Here is a 21,106-nt window from a genome sequence, read left to right as displayed (position 1 = left end):
GTGGTGGAACCTCCTTCAATAGCCACCAGCAGTTCAGATTGCTTGGAAAACAATCCTGCCTCCGCAGCAGCATTATTCTGTATTACCCGCCACAAAAGGACCCCCATACCGCAAATAATGAAGACGACAGGGAGGGAAATCGATTCCTGGACTCCAGTTAGATGAGGAGAAGAGGTCAGAGCCCAGCAGCTGCCCTGTTGCATCAGTGCTCATGCTCTGGTGGCTAGCAGGGGCCCATTCCTCCGGGGATTCCCCTGCCAGTGTTCTTTCCTCTCCGTTTCTGCACGCCTCTGCCCACTCGCTCTGTTACCCTGCCTACTGAGAGCGACCCCCTGGCCTACCCATTCCTCCCACACCAGCACCAATTTCTCAGCTTCTCGGTTTGACTGGCAGAGGATCATGTCTGTCAGTACTAACCTGAAGCAAATCCCAGGTATTGCATTTGATTTATACATGTTTTACCTGCTATCAGACTATACCTTTCTCCTACTCTCCCAGAAGACTTTGTTTTTCTTCATTATCCTGATTTTTCCTAGAAAGACAAGCTTCCTTGGCCCGGGGCTATAAGTAATGCCTGGCTTTAGATAAAAACTGTACAAAATCATGTAAACGCAACCTGAGTTTGCTCACAGATATCCCCTGATTGCAACTTATGATTTGGACACACAGCTTTGGCAGCTCCCAAAACCACCTTTTATCACCAAGCGGCACGTGCTAATTTCAGAAAATGTCCAATTAACATCTTAACTAAAGTTGCAGACTCTAGGCTTTGTAGACAGACCAGCCTCAAACCCAAAAGCCAGATGTGGCCTCTTCCTAACTGTGAACATAGAAAATTTGCTTCAACTCGCTTAAAACACAAAGATGAAACTGGCCATTGTCTGTCTAGAATATTGCTGTGAGCATCAAATGAGAAAATAATGTCAAGCAACAACGCTGGTGCTTAAGTAAACAGCAATTCCCTTTTCTGTTTGTCTGAAATTATCTTTATCAATATGCTCTCAGCCTGCCCAAATGCCCTTTAGACCTGGACTGTCCAGTATAGCTGCTGCTAGCTGCTTTCGGCTATGTGTCTAGACTACACCAAGATGGGCTGTAAGTACAAACTGGACTTCAAAAATTAAGTAAGGAAAAGGAATTTTTAAAAAAAATCTCAAAAACTTTTTTTATCTTGATTGCATAATGATTCTCAATAATTTAATACTTTTTATAATAATTTAATAATCCCTTAATGATTTAACTACATTGAGTTAAATCAAATTAAAATCACTATCATATATTTCTTTTTAATTTAAATTTTTTTGAGTGGTGGTTGTAGGGCTACACATGGTGGTGCTCAGGGCTCACTCCTGGTGGGAGTGTGGTACTGGGTGTTGAACCTGTTTCAGCCATGTGTGGGTTACCTTACCCTTCGTACTATCTCTCTGGCCCCAATTTACTTTTGCAGCATGGCTATTAGGACATTTTTAATTCATGTATGACATTCCGCAACATCATACTTTTAGTGAACAGCACTAAATGGCAAACACCATTGTCCCCTGGAGTTAGATAAGTAACACTGAAGAATGCCAGTTTCAAAAGTTTCTACCATTGGACTACCAAACTTATCTGTGGCCCAGAGCCAGCTTTGGGCCTAAGTGTGTTGTGTGATTTGTCTCACATAGTTTCCAATGGTCTTCGCCCAGTTCAAGCATCTTACTCATAGAAATACAGCATGCTTCCACTCACTAAAATGCAAAATTCACATGCACATGTGGCTTTTCTCACTCAGTGTTCTGTAATGTCTGTAGAGAAATATAATTGCAATGGGAAGTTAGGCAAGAAATGGCCTTTCTGGTGTACAGAACATATATCCCTGTCACTGTCACTGTCAGTCCGTTGCTCATCGATTTGCTCGAGCGGGCACCAGTAACATCTCCATTGTGAGACTTGTTGTTACTGTTTTTGGCATGTCGAATACACACGGGTAGCTTGCCAGGCTCTGCCGTGAGGGCAGGATACTCTCGGTAGCTTGCTGGGCTCTCCGAAAGGGGCGGAAGAATCAAACCCAGGTCAGCTGTGTGCAAGACAAATGCCCGACAAGCTGTGCTATCGCCCCAGCCCACAGAGCATATGTAAATGGTTTAAAAGAGATTTTAGATAATTAAAGCAAAAGCCTAGAAGGATGGCTACTTGAAAATAATTTGTGGAAAGGGGAATAATTGCAGGTCCTCCAGGGCATTAGCATTTCATGTCTTATAAAAAGTCTATACTTTATCCCAAAGTTCCTGAGTAATAGAGAAATTGTGAACTCAACATAATACTTTATTTTAGTCCTAGATCAACAGTTATCAGTGCTGAGTGGTAACTTAGAAGACAGGCCACTTAGCTCAGACCCCTCCTTTCAGCATGAGAGAGCAAATGCCCAAGAGTTTAATTGAATTGCCAAAGTCAATTTTTTAATGAGACTGATGCAGAATTCAGCTTGAATCCAGAGCAGCTTAACTTCGAGGCGAGTTATGTCATTTTTCTAGGGCGTTATCATATTTGTATAACCCTGACATTTACAGTCTTCACTCTGCTTATTAGTAATCAGAAAAAAGGATTGAATTGCAAATTGTTTTGTATTTTTTTTTTAACACAGAAAGTCCCTTTACAGAACCCTCCAGTTAAGTGGGCTGAAGGACATAAGGGAGTATTTAATATTGAAGTACAAGCTGTTTCTTCTGTTCACACCCAGGTAAGGCACATCAAGGTCAACAGCAAATCAGCGCTGGAAGGCTAATGAGGAAGATGGTGGGGGTGGGGGGCGGCCACAGAATGCTCAGGACCGCTCTGTCAAAGATCAATGAAAAGCTTTGTGTGTGCTTAAATCGAAAATTAGCTTCAGTGCATGTGGGTGATAAAAGCCATTTCAGATGTTATTTGTTGTTTAAATGAGAAGACTGAGCGAAGGGAGGAAGTCAGCACTCACACTGACTGAGAAATTTTGCGGAGGGCTTCACTGACCCTTTCCTATTTGCTATTTCCCACTTACCAGCATTTGGGGGAAGGCTCATTTGTTTGTTTTTGTGTGTTTTTTGTTTTGGTTTGGTTTTGGATCACACCAGCGGGTGCTCAGGATTTTCTCGGGGCTCTACACTCAGAAATTATTCTAGGGCGCTTGAGGGCCTTATGGGATGCTGGGGTCGAACCCAGGTCAGCCTCATGCAAGGCAGATGCCCTAACCTTCTCATTCAGGCCCTATCCAGCATTATTTAGAAAACATTCTTTTCCCCGTCCTTTTCCTGCCATAGTCTGAATTTTATATCTGCTCAGACCCTGCTTCTTGGTGGTGTGTTTCCCTGTGTGTTGGCATCTTCTTACAGAACATGTCAGAGTCCAAAACTTTTTATTTTCCTCATTTGTTGTGGAAAAAAAGTTTATAAGCGCATATACATGTTTATATTTTTCTTCTTGTGTGTGTGCTTGGGCCACAACCAGTGGTGCTTAGGGATTACTCCTGGTTCTGTGCTCAAGGGATCACTCCTTGTGGTGTCAGGGGATTTATGTGGCACTGGGAATCAAACCCAAATTGGCCACTTGAGAGACAAACCAGCCCAAAATGTGTATATTTGTTTAGGGGTACGATGTTACAACACCATACCCACTACCAATGCTAATATCCCTCTACCACAGTTGATATGAAATTAGGATTATCACCAAAGAGACTCTAGCAATTATGTATGTTTTAATATGGTTCTATAACTTTCTTTTTGTTTACCATGTTTTTTAGTTGTAAAGTAGAAGGCATGAAATTGCTATGTCGTATGTCATATGTATATGTCATATACTATGTCATATGCAATAGCACCTCTATTCCATGCACCCTATGTCATATGTATATGTCATATACTATGTCATATGCAATAGCACCTCTATTCCATGCACCCAGCTCACAATTCTATCTGTCATCTGGGTCTGAAACCCATGTTTCTTAGACCTTACTGGAATAAGAGGTTCTGTCTTTAAAAAGATTGTTTGAGTTTATCTTTGGCTGCACCGGGAGTTTATGGTGGAGGTTGAGGGACTCAGGCTTTACACTTGCAAGGCACATGCTATACCACTTGAGCCATAGCCCCAGCCCCAACATCACTGTGATGGTTTACTCCTTGAGCGGCTACCCCCAGTGGTGCTCGGGGCTTCTCCCAGCACTCTGCTCCAGGGCCACACCCAGTGGTGCTCAGGGGACCACACAGTACTGGGGACCAAACCTCAGCTTCCTGCAAGCAAAGCTTGTGCTCAAGCCATTGAGCTCAAACCATTGAGCTCTCTCTCTGGCCCCTTGTATTTTCCATTGGTGGGAGAGCACTGATGGAATGAGACTCCTGAGGCCAGCTGTCTGCCCTCCCAGGACAACCACCTGGAGAAGTTCTTCACCCTCTGCCACTCGCTGGAGAGCCAGGTCACCTTCCCCATCCGCGTGCTGGATCAGAAGATCAGTGAGACAGCCCTGGAGCACGAATTGAAGCTCAGCATCATCTGCCTCAACTCCTCCCGCCTGGAGCCCCTCGTGCTCTTCCTGCACCTTGTGCTGGACAAGCTCTTCCAGCTGGCCGTGCAGCCCATGGTCATCGCCGGCCAGACAGGTAGGCAGCAGGTGGGCTTCAAGGAGGCAGATGGTGCCTTTTTTGAGGAAACCTAATTTTCCAGAAATTTCAGGAGCTCAAACTTCTTGTGGATACTGTGGGTCTGAGGGAAGCCAGATCCAGAACTATATTATTGTGACTTCCTGGATTATATTCATAAGAAAATAAACATGAACACTGCATGCTTATGGATATAGTTCGTAAAAAATATATATGTATTGAAGGATTAATGGCAATCTTGGAAATTTCATTCCTGGTAATGGATGGATTTCTTTAGCCTCTAAGATATAGTTGTTTTCTTGACCAACAGGGTAATAAATACTATGTCTTAAAGAAGGCAACATATACCGAATATTGAATAGAAAGAAAAGGAGGACTCATGCTTAAAATTCAATGTGATCACCCCTTTTTTTTTCTTTTTGGGTCATACCTGGCAATGCACAGGGATAACTCCTGGTTATGCATTCAGGAATTACTCCTGGTGACCATATGGGGGGACCATATGGGATGCTGGAAATCGAACCCGGGTTGGCCGCGTGCAAGGCAAACACCCTACCAACTGTGCTATGGCTCCAAACCCCCATCTTTTTTTCCTATTATTTAGATATAAGACACTGTTAGGGTCCGGTGTCAATAATTTCTCCCTCTCCAAACCCGCACAAAGAGTTCAGCCAGTAATGCAACACACAAGCGGAGTTGATTAAGCCAGCTAGCTGGGCTCAAGCTCCTAGGCACGCAGGCCCAAGCAAGACCCCGAACAAGGGAAAAGCCGTAAATTTTATAGTCAGTGCTTATGTCATAGCCTGCACTTATGAATTTTAACAAAAACATAAATTAAAATGCAAGTTTCATAATTCAGACAAAAATATACTTTAAAATAGTACAAACAAGCAGTTACAGATAGGTGATCTAGACATGTTTTCAGAACATTCTGGCAGCTACCTACCCTGCTTGTGTCTGGGTGGCTTCTATAGACAGTGAATAGCGGTTATGAAACTATTTGCCAAGGCCGAGTTTCCAGCCCAGTTGTTCTTCCCTTGCAGATGGCCGGGGGAGAAGCGGGGTTGTAAGAAAAACAAAAATGTTTAAGTAAAACAAAACGTGAAGCAGGAACCAGGCATGATGAGTTGCTCCTGCCCCGCTCCGTGTCCGACAGACACACACCATACATTTACTGAAGTGTGCAGTTGGGTAGTCTTTTTAAAAGTCTAACTTGTGCAGCCATCACAGCTGATTCCAGAACTTTTCCTTTTTTGTTGTTCTGTCTGGGGGCCATACCTGGCAGTGTTCATTGCTTGCTCCTGAATCAGAGCGCAGGGATCACTCCTGGTAGTGCTTGCTCGGGGGATCATTTGTGGTGTCAGGAATCTAACCCCAGTTGCCATACACAAGGCAAACACCTTGACCCCTGTACACAGACACTCTCTCTGTCTCTATCTCTCTGTCTCTGTCTCTCTGCCTCTGTCTGTCTCTGTCTCTGTCTCTGTTTGTCTGCCTCTCTCTGTCTCTGTCTCTCTCTGTCTCTCTGTCTCTCTCTGTCGCTCTCTCTCTCTCTCTCTTTCCATAATTCCAGGACTTTTTGCCCTCCCCAAATGAAACCCCATACCTGTTTGCAGTAACTTCCATCACCCCTCTCCTGAGGTGCTGGAAACCTCATCATCTATTGTATGACTTAGAGTGTAAATCAGAGGCTTATTTTTTGAACCTTTATTGAAGTCCCACTGTTTCAGTGTGCATCACTGATAACCAGCATGTGTATCTACTGCATTTAGTTTGCCACGGAGAGTCCAACACGTGTAATGTGTCCACCTTCGTTTGGAAATGCCCCTGTCTGAGGTTCCTGGCTTCTGCTGGGCTTCTATTGTCGTACTGCCCAGCAGAGGTCTTTTGGGTAGCACCAAACTGGACAGAGTTGCAGGCCTGCCGAGTAACCAGCTTACAGCCAGGCCTTAGAGCACGTAGAGAACGGAGTAGCTTCCCTGGACGGGGCTCCTGGAAGGGACACAGAGGGGTGTTGCGGTGGGGAATAAAACATTCTTGAGGGTGGCCTAAGAAGCAAAACCATGCTTGGCAGGGTCTAGGGGAAAGAGCAGCCGGAACGGGGGCGGCGGGGTGAGCATCAGGGCGTTAGGGGCGTGCTCTGGGTACCCATGCTTCTCTTGGTTCCGCAGCCAACTTCTCGCAGTTTGCCTTTGAGTCCGTGGTGGCGATCGCCAACAGCCTGCACAACAGCAAGGACCTGAGCAAGGACCAGCACGGGCGGAACTGTCTGCTGTCCTCCTACGTGCATTACGTCTTCCGCCTGCCAGAGCTGCACCGGGACCCGCCCAAGACAGGTAGCCCCGCCCCGTCCCGGCGCCTGGCCCCTCCCCACTCCTGCAGCAGCCTTGGAAGATTTAAGAAGCCAAAAAATAAAGCCCTCGAGTTCGGAGTTCGGTTTTCTCTTTAAAATGACGCAGAATTATATGAATGCTGACATTTAAAGTTTTGCCTCTCTCTTCCTCCCTCCCTCTCTCCCCTCCCCCTTCTCTCTTTCCTCCTCCCCACCTTCCCCCTCACTCTCTCTACTTGATCATCCCTCACTTACCTTTACCCCATTGCTTGTGATTTTTTTAAACTTTCCTATTTTAATTGGGGGGGAAGGGCTTAGGTCAACTTGCCAGTCCTTGGGGGCTACTCTTGACTCTATGCTTGCCTCCTAGTGATGGGGGCGTGGGCGTGGGGGGGGGGTCCATGTGGGGCTGGTCAGCTTCCTTCAGGCAAGTGCCTTTACTCCTGTATTGTCTCTCCAGCCCTGGGGATCAAACTCAGGGCCTCACACATGCAGGGCATGTGCTCTACACTTGAGCCATCCCAGACCCAATGTTACTGTTTTTGGTTGGGGGGAGGGCACATTTGTTTATTATTAACTTATATAGAGATGTCTTTGCTGACTTTAAAATATCTATTTCTCCTTAAAATTTCATTGTTTTTTATATAGCTATGCGATGTTATTAATGATCCTGTGGCAATAGAATATACACGTTTATCTTTACTTCATTGTTGGATTGGTTTTGATTTTCTTCCCTGGACCCTCCCTAGCCCTTGGTGGTTGATGATGTTGCTGCAGTGACCGGGGCCCCACACATGCCTGCCTGTGGTCCTTGCCCTTGGTTTTGTTCCTGCACTTGCAGCAGGGCACACATCGCTCATGCTCGATGCCCACTCAGCTGAGGTGCTCGCAGAGGTCTGTGCTCCTTTAGCAGGGGACTTGCGTGGTGCTCGCCAGGACTCACAGGCTTAGTGCAGTGCCCACAGTAGGCACTTTTTTATGCAGCTTCGATGCTTCTGGGCTGCATTTCTTGCATCCATAAATCACTTGTAGCCCCGGAGATGGCAGGCAGCAAAGCAGCCAGGCTGACACCTCAGGCACAAAAGGGGACTGGAGAGCACCGCCACTAATAGAAGCGGTTAATGACTGAAAGTGCGGCTGACCCAGTCCTGACCTTGACCACGAGTTCCTAAGACCCCAGGTTTCCACCCTCTCACGCGTCCCTCTTCCAGCCCAGCCAGTCACTCTGAGCGTTTTCTGTTGGCATGTCTACCTGACGGAGCGCAGGAGGCCCCACGGCTTCGCCTGACCCGCGCTACCACACCTACGGGCGCACGACTGCGGCGGCCGTCAGCTCCAAGCTGCTGCAAGCCCGGGTGATGAGCAGCAGCAACCCCGACCTGGTGGCCACGCACTCTGCAGCCGACGAGGAGGTAAAGAGCATCATGTCCGCCAAGGTAAGAGAAGTGACACCCTGTGACAAGGCCCAGGCCCGGCAGTGCTCAGTAGCTCATCATGGCTCTGTGCTCAGAGGCAGCCCTGGCGGCGTGCAGGGGGACCAAAAGGGGTACTGGGCATCAAATTTGGGTCTTGAGTGGAAGGTAAACACCTAACCCCCTGGTACTGTCTCTAGGGTCAAAGCTTTCTGTGTGTGGATGGGTGGGTGGGGAGGGGTGATTTGGGCTACACCCAGCAGTGCTCAGGCCTTACTCCTGGCTCTGTGCTCTGAGATCCCACCGTGTGCTTAAAGGACCATATGCAGTGTCAGAAAGTGAACCAGGGTCAACTATGTGGCAAGATAAGCCCCTTAACCCCTGCTCTATCTTTCCAGCCCCGTTATAGTGCTTTTGGGCTTTGTTATTTCCAACTAAGACGCGGTCCTCAAAGCAAGCAGTATGATGACGCGTTATGGCTCATCTTAGAGTTATTCACATTTATTTTCCTGAGCGGATTTCATGCCATTCTGAAAGATGCCAAGGCAAGACTAGTATTGAAAATATGTTCAAAAATTGTTAACTCTAGTCTAAGTATTTAGATCCGCTTATCTGATTATTAAAATAATAGTAATAATAATAATTTTTTAAGTATTTACAGCCCAACTGGTTTAATCATGTGAAGTCAATGAATGCCAGAGTATTTTTTACTTTTTGATTTTTGGACCAGTGGTGCTCAGGGCTACTTCCAGGCAGAGTCTCAGAACTGCTTCTCAGCACTGCTTGGGGGACCATGCGGTTAATTTCAGTGTCACACTTGCTCTGGGTGCATCCCAACCTCTGAGTCTTCCTCTCCCAGCATCCCCAGCAGTCTCTGCACGCATGGGCAACCCTGGTGGTGAAGTGACATTGCGTCCACCTGGTTATCGAGGGTATATCCCTTAATACTCTGAGCCATCCTGCAACCTTGCATCTTTATTTTCAAAGAGCAGACAGGGAGCTTTAGCCTTGGCTGTTTGCCTAGACATGCTTGTTGCTGCTGTTGTTTAACATTTTTCCTTTTCAACTCCACTTTCTATACTCGGTAACATCCATAAGTTGATTATCCCATGTAATAACCCCAAGGAGCAGAGCTGCATTTTATAAAACTAACAAAGACTGAGATACTGAGCTGCCTGCTGACTTGCCTTATCGTGTATGAATCGCCTGCTTTTGGGGTGGGTTGGGTTTGGTCTTTCTGGGCCTAGTAGTGCTTTGGCACATGCATGTTGGGGATCAACCCTGGGCCTCTCACATGCCAAGCCCACCCACTCGCCCTTTGAACTTCATAACAGCTTTAGATTGAGTGAATTAACTGTGAATATGGCACAACAGGCTTTTGTATATTCCTCACCCTGCTATTGACATTTTATATTCAATGGTATATTTTTATTACAGTGAATCAGTATTGATATTCTATTACTATCAACTCAAAGCTTATCCTGGTTTCATCTCAGTTTTTCCTTAATTTCTGTTGTCTGTGCCAGGATTTCCAAGTCTCCTGAGTTCCCTCTTGGCTTTGACTGTTTCTCAGACTCTCCTTCTGTCGATGACCTTGACAATCTTCAAAAGTGCAGCTCAGAGTTTTTTCGTAGGTTGTTTCTATTTTTGGCTTGGGGGCCACACCCAGCAGTGCTCAGGGATTATTCCTGGCTCAGCACTTAGGAATCACTCCTGGCGGTGCTCAGGGGACCCTATGGGGTGCCCAGGATTGAACCTCAGTAGGGTGAATGCCAGGCAAATGCCCTCCCTGTTCTACCATCACACCAGCCCCTATTTTGTAGAATGTTTCCCATTGGGCTTTTGTAAATGATGATCACAATTTATGTACCATAAAATGCATCCTTTTTCTTTTTTCTTCCTTTCTTTTTCTTTTTCTTTTTTTCCTTCCCCCCCCCCCCTTATGACTCAGTAGTGTTTTCCAAAGCTAGTGCGAATTCCTAGTCTGAAATTTCCTTGCAGTTTTCTATGGTTGCCGAGTGGCCAAGCTGTGAGAGTCCATCACTTTGTAAATCAGATTCTCTAGGTTTAGACAGTTGCCCTCATATAACCTCCCCGCAGGAGACAGGAGGAGGTTTTGGGAGAAGGAATCCGGAGAGCTGGGTGTGGGCTGGGTCTCAGCTCTGACATCACCCAGAGCCATGTATTGTGGGCAAGTCTGCTCCTGCCCTGGCCTCATTTTCCACGTCTCTGCGGAGGTTCTGAACCCTGGCTGAACTTCACAATCATCACTGGGCTTTGAAAAGCTCTGGATCCACCCCTGGGATTCCGATGATTTACAGGCTCCACTGTATGAAATTGTTGACACTCCACCCATTTCGACTTAAGAGTCAACCCCAGGACATGCAGGAACCAACTGGTACCAGTTTCTGAGAGCTGATTGTTAAAATTTCAGGAGGTTTTGGAATCAATTGTTAAACATAGATTTATGTTTTGTTTTGGGGTCACACTCAGCGGTTTTCAGGGGAACCATATGTGGTGCCAAGAATCTAACCAGGGTTGGCTGCATGCAAGGCAGGCGCCCCCTACCTGCAGTACTATCGCTCTAGCCCCTAAAGTTGACATTTAAAAAAAATTTAAATTATAACAAATTAGTTCTGTTAAAAACAAAGGTCATCTCTATGGCATGTGAATTATATCCGGAACAAAAAAAAGAATATAGTAGTGAAATCCAAATAAAGCCTACAACAGCTTGGTTAATGATAATGAGCCAGTCTCTATTTCTTAGTTTTTTCATGAACCAGTTGTTACATAAGATAATTCCATTAAAGTACACAGTGTAGGGCATATTAAAAAGTCTCTGTACCATCTTTGTAGTTAATTTGAGCACACATCTGAAATTTCCCATCTGAAAAAAGACAGTACTGAAGCTGCATACTTTTCTAATTATTTTTCTGCATTTTATGATCATCCATGCTCTGGGGTGGACTCTTTCTGCATAGTGGAAACACAGTGTAATGGCTTGCTACTGCACGTCTCCTCCCAACTTTACATTCAGCCCTTCATCCCCGATAATGCAAGCATTTGCAACACGGAAATTTGCAAATGTGGCAACCTGGGTGTTCACTGTTTGCCAGAACACCTCCAGGAACCGTTTCTTTCTGCAATATCATGGCCCAGAGGAGTCCATTATCATGGTTATGGTGTCCCTTAAGAAAAGTGAAAACTTGGGATGGTTTTGTGAACTTTTTTTGGTGAACTTTAGTGTATAGTAGGAGACTGAAAGCAGTACCGTGCTAACCCACGGAGGGGCGCTGTGTCCACATGATTTTGTTTTCCTGCTCTCTGGTAAGGTGCTCTGCACTCCGGGCTCTTAACTGAAGGTTAAACTATACCAGACTGCCTTAGTGATCTTGACGTCCATACAGCTTTATCTTCTTTGTTTTTGTTTCTTATTTATGGAAAGTATTCAAACTTTGTGCCCAGAGGGTGGAGGGTAGGGCTGGGGAGTGGGGTGAGGGGTGGAGAAATAAATGAAAACTGAATTCTGAAATCGTGACCTCCTGGGCTGCCTCATCCTCCCTGGGCACCACTGCCAGCTGCATTCTGAGTGCTCGTTGTGTGTTTCAGGTGGCTGATAGAAACTGCAACCGGATGTCTTACTACTCCTCTGGCAATAATGAAGTTCCCAGTTCCAGTGCAGTCCCAAGACCAGTCAGCAAAAAGGTATAGAGCAGAGCAGTGGCAGAGATTTTTGCCTGTGCCCTGTCACTTTCATTGAAAATAGATGTCAACAGGGTCATCCTACCCAGCCTCCTAACGCATGTGCTCACGCTTGTGTACACACACACACACACACACACACACACACACACACACACACACACACAGAGGAGCCTAGTAACTCTGATTCTTCATCTGGACTTTGATTCAGAAGTGAATCAGGGTGTCTTGTTAAAACCAATTACTTCGACCATAATTAAAGTTACTTTAACACTCAAGAAGTCAGTCAGGGTGGCAGGTGGGAGGGAATCGGGTGAGTGGAGGGATGAGGTGGTGGTTGTGGAGGTGTGAACTTTGTATGCCTGAAAACCTGTTGTAAACAATAAACAATAAAAATAAATAAAAATAATTTTTTAAAAAATAAAAATAAATTTAAAAATAAAAAAAAATTTTAAGAAAATATAGATTACTTGGACCCAGGGAGCTAGTACAGCCGGTAGGGCATTTGCACTGCATATCCACAACCTGGGTTCGATCCCCAGCATCCCATATGGTCCCCCAAGCTTTTCCAGGAATGATTCCTGAGTGCAGAGCCAGGTGTGGCCCAACTGTAACCCCCACCCCGCCAAACAAACAAACAAAAAGAAATTACACAATAAAATAATCTGCTTGCTGCCCCTGGCCCTGTTTTTAATTGAGTAGCGCCAAATGGAGCCCCCACAATGCACCTTCCTAACAAACTCCCAGCTGGCGCTGACAGATCATTACTGTCACTTCTTTTTGCCCTAAAGAGTGAGCTAGAGACATCTCAGGGTTTTTTTGGCAGAAGTGAATGACATTTATTGAGAGCCGCCTGGCACTGCTAAGAAATGCTTCCTGGTCACTTTTTCTATCCTGCCTTCCCCATGAGTCCAGGTACTGCCCAGGCTGATCCACAGCTGACCAGCGCCTTCCTTAGGCCCGCAGCCCCAGGCACAGCCTGGAGAGAAATGGGCCTGTCCACGGTCCCCTGGGCGGGGCCGCCAGGCTCTCAGCCTTCTCTTCCTGACCTTCAGGTCCCGGGTGTCAGCCGGGAGCCCTATTAGCTTGTAAATATGCTAGTGAAGGAAAACACAGGAAGCCATTTGCAAGTGCTAACCCCAAAGGGAACTGTTTACCCTCAGCCTCACAGGAAGGAGCCTGGGCGCCGCTCACTTGGAGCAGGTCAGTTGTGGGGGAGGTGCCTGCCCCACCCCCCACCCCCTGAGTCCCCACCCCCACTGGGCTCAGTTGCATCCCAGGTCCATTGGTGTGAGAGGGGGCAGGGCCCAACAGTAAATAATGGAAGAAGAAAATGATAAAATAAACTTACACTTTTCCTACAAACTCCCTTTGGGATTTTCTGTGATTACTTAGAAGCACCATTTTCTTTTCTTAAAAAACACATCTAGGGGCGCTGGAGCGATAGCGCAGCGGGTAGGGCGTTGGCTTTGCACGTGGCCAGCCCGGGTTCACTCCCAGCATCCCGACCACTGCCAGGAGTAATTCCTGAGGGCAGGAACCAGGAATAACCCCTGAGCCTCGCTGGCTGTGACCCAAAAAGCAAAAAACAAAAACAAAACACAGCTGGAGAGATAGTAGGGGGCAGAGTGTTTGCCTTGCATGGAGCAAACCCCAGCACCCCATAGGGTCCCCTGAACCCTTCTAGGAGTGGCCCCTGAGGGCAGAGTCAGGAGTAAGCCTAGTTGTGTTGGGTGTGCCCAGACAAAACAGCAACTAAACGCTAGTGAGGCTGGAGAGACATTACAAGGTTTAAGGCACTTGCCTGCTCTGTGGCCCATCCCGGTTCAATTCCTGACATCACAGGAAGTCTTCCAGCACACTCCCTCCACCACTGACCCTGGGCAGGCACAGAGCCTGGAGTCAGTCCTGAGCACTGACTCCAGGTTTGACTCAAAAAAAAAAAAAAACGAAACAAAAGAAAACCCAAGTTTTTAAAATAAGTCAGCTTAGGGACAAGTGTAAATCTTAACTTGTTAACCTAGTAATCATTTTTTAACCAGTAACAGTAAGAATTCTCTCTCTTCACCTTTTCAAAATTAAGATGTGGCGAACCATAATGCCGAGAGAGAGAGAGAGAGAGAGAGAGAGAGAGAGAGAGAGAGAGAGAGAGAGAGAACTTGCAGTAGAGGGGGTGAGGGGACGGGGGCTCTTGGAGGGGTAGGAGGGAAACTGGGAACACACTGGGGAAACCGATGCTGGGAAATTACACTGGCAGAGGGATGGGTGTCAGAACATTGTATGACTGAAACCCAATCATGAACAGCTTTGTATAAAAAAATTAATTTAAAACCAAAAAAAAAAAAACCAAAGGAAGAAACTGGAAACAAAGTAAGATGTGATTTGCCTGCAGTGTGACTTCCTTAAGACAAGGCCTGATCCTCCTGCCTGTGCCACCAGGCGTCACTCCAGCCTGCGCTTCTGGTCATTTCAGTGACTGGAAGAGAAATGTTTCATGGCCAGGGAAACTGAGGCAGCCTGCTGCCTTGATAGCTCTGCCTGTGAGCATTAGCTGCCTGCCTGTTTTCTGTCACTCTGGTGCAAGGTGTTCTTGTCATCGTGCTGCCTGCTAAGAAGCATAAACTAAGAAGCAGCTTATCCTCCTCTAATCTCCCCGGGCCCTAAGACTCGGCCTGTCAAACTGGCTTGCTTGCCCGAGGTCACCTTCGAAGCCGGTGGAGCTTGTCTCAGTGCAGTGGGAAGATCCACTGAATCCCAGTGACATAGTGAGCTGCCCAGACCACCTGCTGGGCGAGTTCTCAGCCTGTGCCTCTCCCAGGTGGGAGAGCTGCACCTGAGACTCAGAACAGTGGACAGAGATATTAACAACATTATCACCTGCGAGTCTGCAGTGGCACCAGCCGACAAGCTGGAACACTTAAGGGTGGCCCATTCCCATCATAAACCCACAAGAATAGTAGTTTGAGTCCCCTGACTTCTGTACACTGGGTTTCCATGTGTCTCCTGTTCAGTTCGCTGGAAAACTCTTAAATTTAAATGTGCATAAGAATGGGTGTGTTGGTGTGTCTTGCTGTACATTGGGGCTGATTTAAAAGTTTGTTAGACCATCTTTACTCTAAGCTTGGAGTGTTGACTCTAAAAACTAGTGTCTAGGACTAGGAGATAGTATAGCAGTTGGGGCACCTGCCTGGCATGTGACCAGCCCAGATTTGATGCTTGGCATCATATAGTCCCCCAATCATCATCCTGTGCAGTCTTGGGGGTCCCTGAGCATCCCACAGCACAGAGCCAGCCAGAGCAACATGCATTTTCAGGTGCTTGCATTGAGCACTAAACCACCAAGCTGGTTGGCTGTGAATCACTGAGGGCCCCCTGAGCCCCCTGGGCCTCCTGAGCACCATTTGGGAGGACTCACCCTCAAATAAATTTCCACATAAGTACTCTAAGATATGATCTGGGGATGTTGATATAGTTTTAGCCTTCTTGCCCACTAAGCAATCAAAAAAATTGAAATGAGTTCATCAGTATATAGTCTAGATGTTGTATGTGGTTGTGAATAGAATGCAAGCCACAGAGAATACCCGGAGAGCATTTGGTTCCTCATTAGGGTGAGCGCCATCACATGTACTGAGGCTCTCTGGGATGCAGGGCTTCCCACTGACAGAGAGGACGATCTCGAGCTCACTGATGGTAGTTGACATTTTAGTCCTGAAATTTTCATTTAGTTATTTTTTTGTTTGGAGTCACTCCCAACAGGACTCAGAGTTTTTTCCTAACTCTGTACCCAGGATGACTCCTGGCAGGGCTTGGGGGACCACATTTGGTACCAGGGATGGAACCCAGGTTGGCCTCATGCAAGGCCAATACAGTACAGCTTTACCTGCTGTACTGTTTTCTCCAGCTCTAGTCGAGTATTTTTCTCCCTCAAAACTATTGTCAAGAGCATTGATGAAGAAACAGGAAAGATGTAAAAGTCTATTTTGCTCTGCATAATGTTCTGCTAAGGAATCTTCTCACATCTGACCTTGGGACATGGGATTTGAGACGTTGTGTGAGTTTAGGCTGCTTGCACTATACGTTCTTATCACAGGTTCTTTTCCTAAACCCAACCCATCACGTTTCCCATAAAGCTAGCGTGGGTCTGTCAAAAAAATAACTATTGCCTGGGCTGGAGAGGGGCTCTAGAGACCCTCTGGACACCGGTTCTCTAACTAAGGCCCCCAAACCAGCAGCATCAGCATCACTGGGAACTTTTGAGAAACGCCATCTCCCAAGCCCTGCCCCGGGCCGACCAGTGCTGGAACCTGGGTTGGGGCAGAGCGGTCTGCGTCTGCACAGACCCTCTGCAACTGCGATACATATTCAGGTTGAGAGGCACTGTGGCCAGTCAGCAGAGGGGATGGATGAGAAACTCTGGTGGAGCAAGCAGTAGCTTGCACACGGCCTCACAGACTGCTCAGAGCAAAGTAATACAGTCCCAGATTGAACCACTTCTCCAGAATGTAGCCCCCACCCCGGCTGAGGCCGTTCCTCAGATGCAGCTTTCCAACAAGGTGCTACGTTAAGCTTCCACTTCCCGAATCCAGGGCACACTTCGAGAGCCCCGAATCCAGGTTTTATCAGCCTTGACTTTGCCATGACCCACATACTTCAGTAACTAACAGGCAATGAGAATTGGTGGGAAAAAGTAAAGAGAAGATGTTGGTGAGTGGACCGCTGGCCATCACAGACTGTTTTTTGTGGTTCTTGCCTAGCACTTCCACGAGGAGCTGGCCCTGCAGATGGTGGTGAGCACAGGAATGGTGAGAGAAACCGTCTTCAAGTATGCCTGGTTCTTCTTTGAGCTGCTGGTGAGTGTTGCATTTCCCGTACCTTTGCCTTCTTCCAGCCCTTCTTTGAAACATGTTTTGTCTTTGCAAAGGACATCTTCAAATCGTGCAGTAAAATCACCTGGGATGTTTATAAAAATTAGGTTGATTGGTAATTAATGGTGATTCAAAAAAATTGGAAAAAAATTTTTTTGAAAAGGAACTGAAAGACAAAAAAAAAAAAAGCATCCAAAATGTACTCTCTTCTAATGCACAAAAACCAGCATCAGGACCTTGATGCTGAGCATTTTGTTTTTATACCACACCCAGTGATTCTCAGAGATTACTCCTGGCTCTGTGCTCAGGAATTACTCCTGGCAGTATTTGGGGGACCGCATGGGATGCTGAGGATCAAGGCTCGGGTGGCTACAGCACCTACCGCTGTACCATTGCTCTGGCCGCAACACTGAGCATTTTAAACATGCTCTTAAACAGTTAGCATCACATTTAGCGTGTTGAGTTTAAACGTGAACTCAAGCAACCTTGAGGCAGGAGTACTCCATTTATAGGTGGGATTAGAGGAATGGAGGGGTGGGGGGTTGAGGTGGGCAGGGAATAAAGAATTTTCTGGCCTGCCAGAGGCCTCTGCAGCACCCCTTCACTGCCTCCAGCTGCAGGGAGCTGAGAACCTTGAGTGAAATGAACGTTACTTTTCAAATCTGGCACATGTATCTCGGAGGATCCAGTGGGCCCAGGAGGGAAAGCTCGGGCTCACACTGAGAGCTCTTATTTCCATGCCCAGCAGATGAACCGGCTGCAAAGACGCCTCCTTTAGCTCTCAGCACGTGGGAGGGTTGGGTAGCACACTTGGGAGCACCTGACACGCCCAGGGTTCTGCCGCTGAGAAACCCAGGTCTGTTGGTACCACTCAAGTAGGTTCTTTTCAAAACATTTGCCAGGGGGACTCTGGCCAGAATGGAGCAGGTGTTCAGGTGCAGATAAAGCTTGGTGTGGCACCAGGGGACAAGCAGCAAGTGCTGGAAACCTTTCTGGCCCTGAAGAAGCCAGGGTGACCGCTGAAACAAGAAGCAAGCTGAGGCCGAGCAGAGTCCATGGCCAGACGTGGATCTTAGAGAATGATGTTCCGCCCCACACAAAGCCTGATCAGAGGGATGTGCAATGCAGGGATTCCCTATTCTGCACCCCTGGAGGTGCCTTCCGGTAGCCAGCCTGGAGCAGAGGCCTAAGGACAAGGATGCCTGAGATGGGTAGTTCAAAGAGCTACAGTTCCCCAAGTTTAGAGATAGAAAAAGGCAAAAGCTGGAGGAGGAGCTGAGGGGGCCGGGGGAGGGCGTAGACACTAGCGACTCTGCCAGGAGTTTGCAGGGAAACTGACCTCAGACCCGGTCCTGGTGCTTCCCCTTCCCTGCTCGGTTTACGCATTTGCCTTATGGATGCTCAGAAAGTTCCTTCAAGGCTGAAACTGTCCCTGCTCCCAAAGCTTGAGGAGAGTGGAAGGAAAGGAAGCTGCCTTGGGCTTGCCAACAGTCTGGGTGGTTTTTAACACCCTTTAGTTGTGTTAATGCCCAAGTGCTAATGAACAACCACTTTGGCATTAAAGCTGTTGAACACAATCCTTGGGTAAATTTCTCACTTGCTAATGAGTAAGTCCCTGTGCTTCTAGAAACTGCTGAGACAGACTTTGGAGGCCCAAGGTACGTGGGTGACCTAGTTTACTAAGAACCTTAAATTCTGTATGAAGAGGCTTCTTCAGTGCATCCCTGTTTTGAAGGCACCCCCCCCCGCGCCCCACCCGTGCAAAGGCCAGTGTGGGGGATAAATGTTCTCCTGCCTTCCTGCCTCTGACAAATAATGGGACATGCATCTACTAATATTTCTCCTGGGTGTTCTCTGTGGACATCCAAAGGGCACAGTCACTGGCAAGTTGCGGATTGTTGGGAAGGAGGCCAGGAACTGCAAGGGCAGCATTGTGAGAATTGTTTACTGGCTGCCGGAGAGCCAGACCCGGCAGGCAGCGGCCGAATGCCACAGAGAGCCCTGAAACTCTTTTCAGGGCTGGTCAGCAGGCCCAGAATCAGGAGTAGGGTGGCCTCAAACAAAGAAGCCTTGTTCTTCCTGAGTTTTTTGTTAGGAACATAGTGAGCCACTTTCATCAGGAAAAACACAAAACAACAACAACAAAGATGGGTCCTTCCCACGCAGTACGAGACTCTGATGGACATGACGTGTGTGCCGGAGCCGTAGTGCAGCGGTGGGGGCGCGCGTGTTGCGTATGGCTGACCTGGGTTCAATCAATCCCAGCACCTTGTTTGGTCCCCCCAAGCCCAGCCAGGAGCGATTCCCTAGTGCAGAGCCAAAAGTGAGTACTACTGGGTATGGTGTCAAAACAAAAAAGCCACACATGTCCTAAATCAAGAAGGATCATGCCAGGAAGAGGCCTTGGTCTTACTCGGGCCTTAGGGTGGGATGCTCCTGGGGGGGCCCCAGCTGGCCGGGCCATCCTCCAAAACTGCGTGGAACACAAAAATCATGCCTGGGCTGAATGACAGCACAGGCTTTGCCCCCTGGGCACCCCCTCCATCCCCACATAAAAGCAAACAAAACCTATAGTATGTCAAAGATAAACATATCTTTTTAAAAGTTTTCGTTAAAAATGTAATAGTGGGCAAGGTGTTTGCCTTGCATACACCTAGACAGGCATACACCTTGCATATCTCTCCTAGTTTAAAGTCTTGGCCAGCATTCTGATATCTGCAGCTCACTTTATCCAAGCTCCAGCATAACAGTCGTCTTCTGGCCTTCTGGAAAATTTACTTGATTTGCCTTGCGGCCGACTTGGGTTCCATTCCTCCATCCCTCTCGGAGAGCCCGGCAAGCTACCAAGAGTATCCCGCCCGTATGGCAGAGCCTGGCAAGCTACCCATGGCGTATTCCATTTGCCAAAAACAGTAACAACAAGTCTCACAATGGAGACTGGTGCCCGCTCGAGCAAATCGATGAAAAACAGGACGACAGTGCTACAGTGCTAAAAATGTAATAAATCTGGGGCTGGAGCAATACTACAGCGTGTAGAGTGTTTGCCTTGCATGCAACCCACCCAGGTTTGATTCCCATCATCCCATATGGTTCCCTGATCACCGCCAGGAGAAATTCCTGAATGCAGAGCGAGGAGTAACCCCTGCGCATCGCCAGGTGTGACCCAAGAAGATAAAAAAAAAAGTCAAAAATCTGTTTTCTGTCCATTTTACCTTGGAGAGGGAGCCCACCCGACAGTGCTCAGCCAGGATGCCTGAGGGCCCCGCCCAGCCCTATGGGGCTCTTCTAGGCCAGCAGGGTCAGCAGATCAGTTCAAGAGCCTGACGCTGCAGTAGTGCTCGGGCTTTGGAACACTCGGGAGATGCTTGGAGGCCTCCAAAGTGGCACCAGGTGCAACTCAGGGAGCTATCACTGTCACTGTCACTGTCATCCCGTTGCTCATCAATTTGTTCGAGCGGGCACCAGTAACATCTCTCATTGAGAGACTTATTGTTACTGTTTTTGGCATATCCAATACGCACGGGTAGCTTGCCAGGCTCTGCCACGCGGGCTCAATACTCTCGGTAGCTTGCCGGGCTCTCCGAGAGGGGCGGAGGAATCGAACTCGGGTCGGCCACGTGAAAGACGAAAGCCCAACCGCTGTGCTATCGCTCCAGCCCAGGGCACTTAGCACTATATCTGGTCGTACCCAGGCAACCGACCATGTGGTACCAGAGCTCAAACTGGGCTGGCCACGTGCAAGCCACGTGCAAGACAGGATGCAAGGCAAGTGCCTCAACCCCTGGGCTGTCTCTCTGGGCCCTCCTTTCTTGTTTTCATCTGTTTGTCTCTGCTAGTACAAATTGTCAGTCCTTAGCTCTGAGGAACAGACCTGCTGGGGCCAGAAGATGACTCCGAGCTTAAAGCACTTGCTCAGCAAATGCAAGCTAGAGAATCGAAGCCCAGGTACTGCCGTCACTGAGGGTGTCTCTGGCCCCTCACGCTGGACTTCCCTACCAGGGGATAGGGACAGAAAATGCTGTTAGTGAAGGTGCTCCCGCCACCTTCTAGGAGTGGGGATAGTTTCTCACCAGGTTCCCTATGTCCTTCCCCAGCCCTGGCCCAGGTGGTCACCTGCAGGCAAACGTGGGCAGTTTAATTCCCAGGCCGGTTCCATTCAGTGACCTCTGAGTTGTGGTGAGCAGCTTC

General features: G+C 47.7%; 1 protein-coding gene across 3 annotated transcripts in view; it reads left to right on the top strand.

The window, feature by feature from the left end:
- The window catches only part of DOCK8 (dedicator of cytokinesis 8), a 245,233-nt gene that overhangs the window by 152,888 nt on the left and 71,239 nt on the right, over window positions 1-21,106 (top strand). For all 3 annotated transcript variants that reach the window (XM_055144883.1, XM_055144873.1, XM_055144887.1), the window contains 6 exons: window positions 2,624-2,719; window positions 4,373-4,607; window positions 6,779-6,943; window positions 8,206-8,375; window positions 11,961-12,056; window positions 16,808-16,903. In XM_055144883.1, the coding sequence (XP_055000858.1) occupies window positions 2,624-2,719; window positions 4,373-4,607; window positions 6,779-6,943; window positions 8,206-8,375; window positions 11,961-12,056; window positions 16,808-16,903 (858 nt within the window). The remainder of the gene's footprint in view (window positions 1-2,623; window positions 2,720-4,372; window positions 4,608-6,778; window positions 6,944-8,205; window positions 8,376-11,960; window positions 12,057-16,807; window positions 16,904-21,106) is intronic.

Source organism: Sorex araneus, chromosome 1 (genome assembly GCF_027595985.1).
Source record: "Sorex araneus isolate mSorAra2 chromosome 1, mSorAra2.pri, whole genome shotgun sequence".
Lineage (NCBI taxonomy): Eukaryota > Metazoa > Chordata > Mammalia > Eulipotyphla > Soricidae > Sorex > Sorex araneus.
This window is presented reverse-complemented; position numbering and strand designations above follow the sequence as displayed.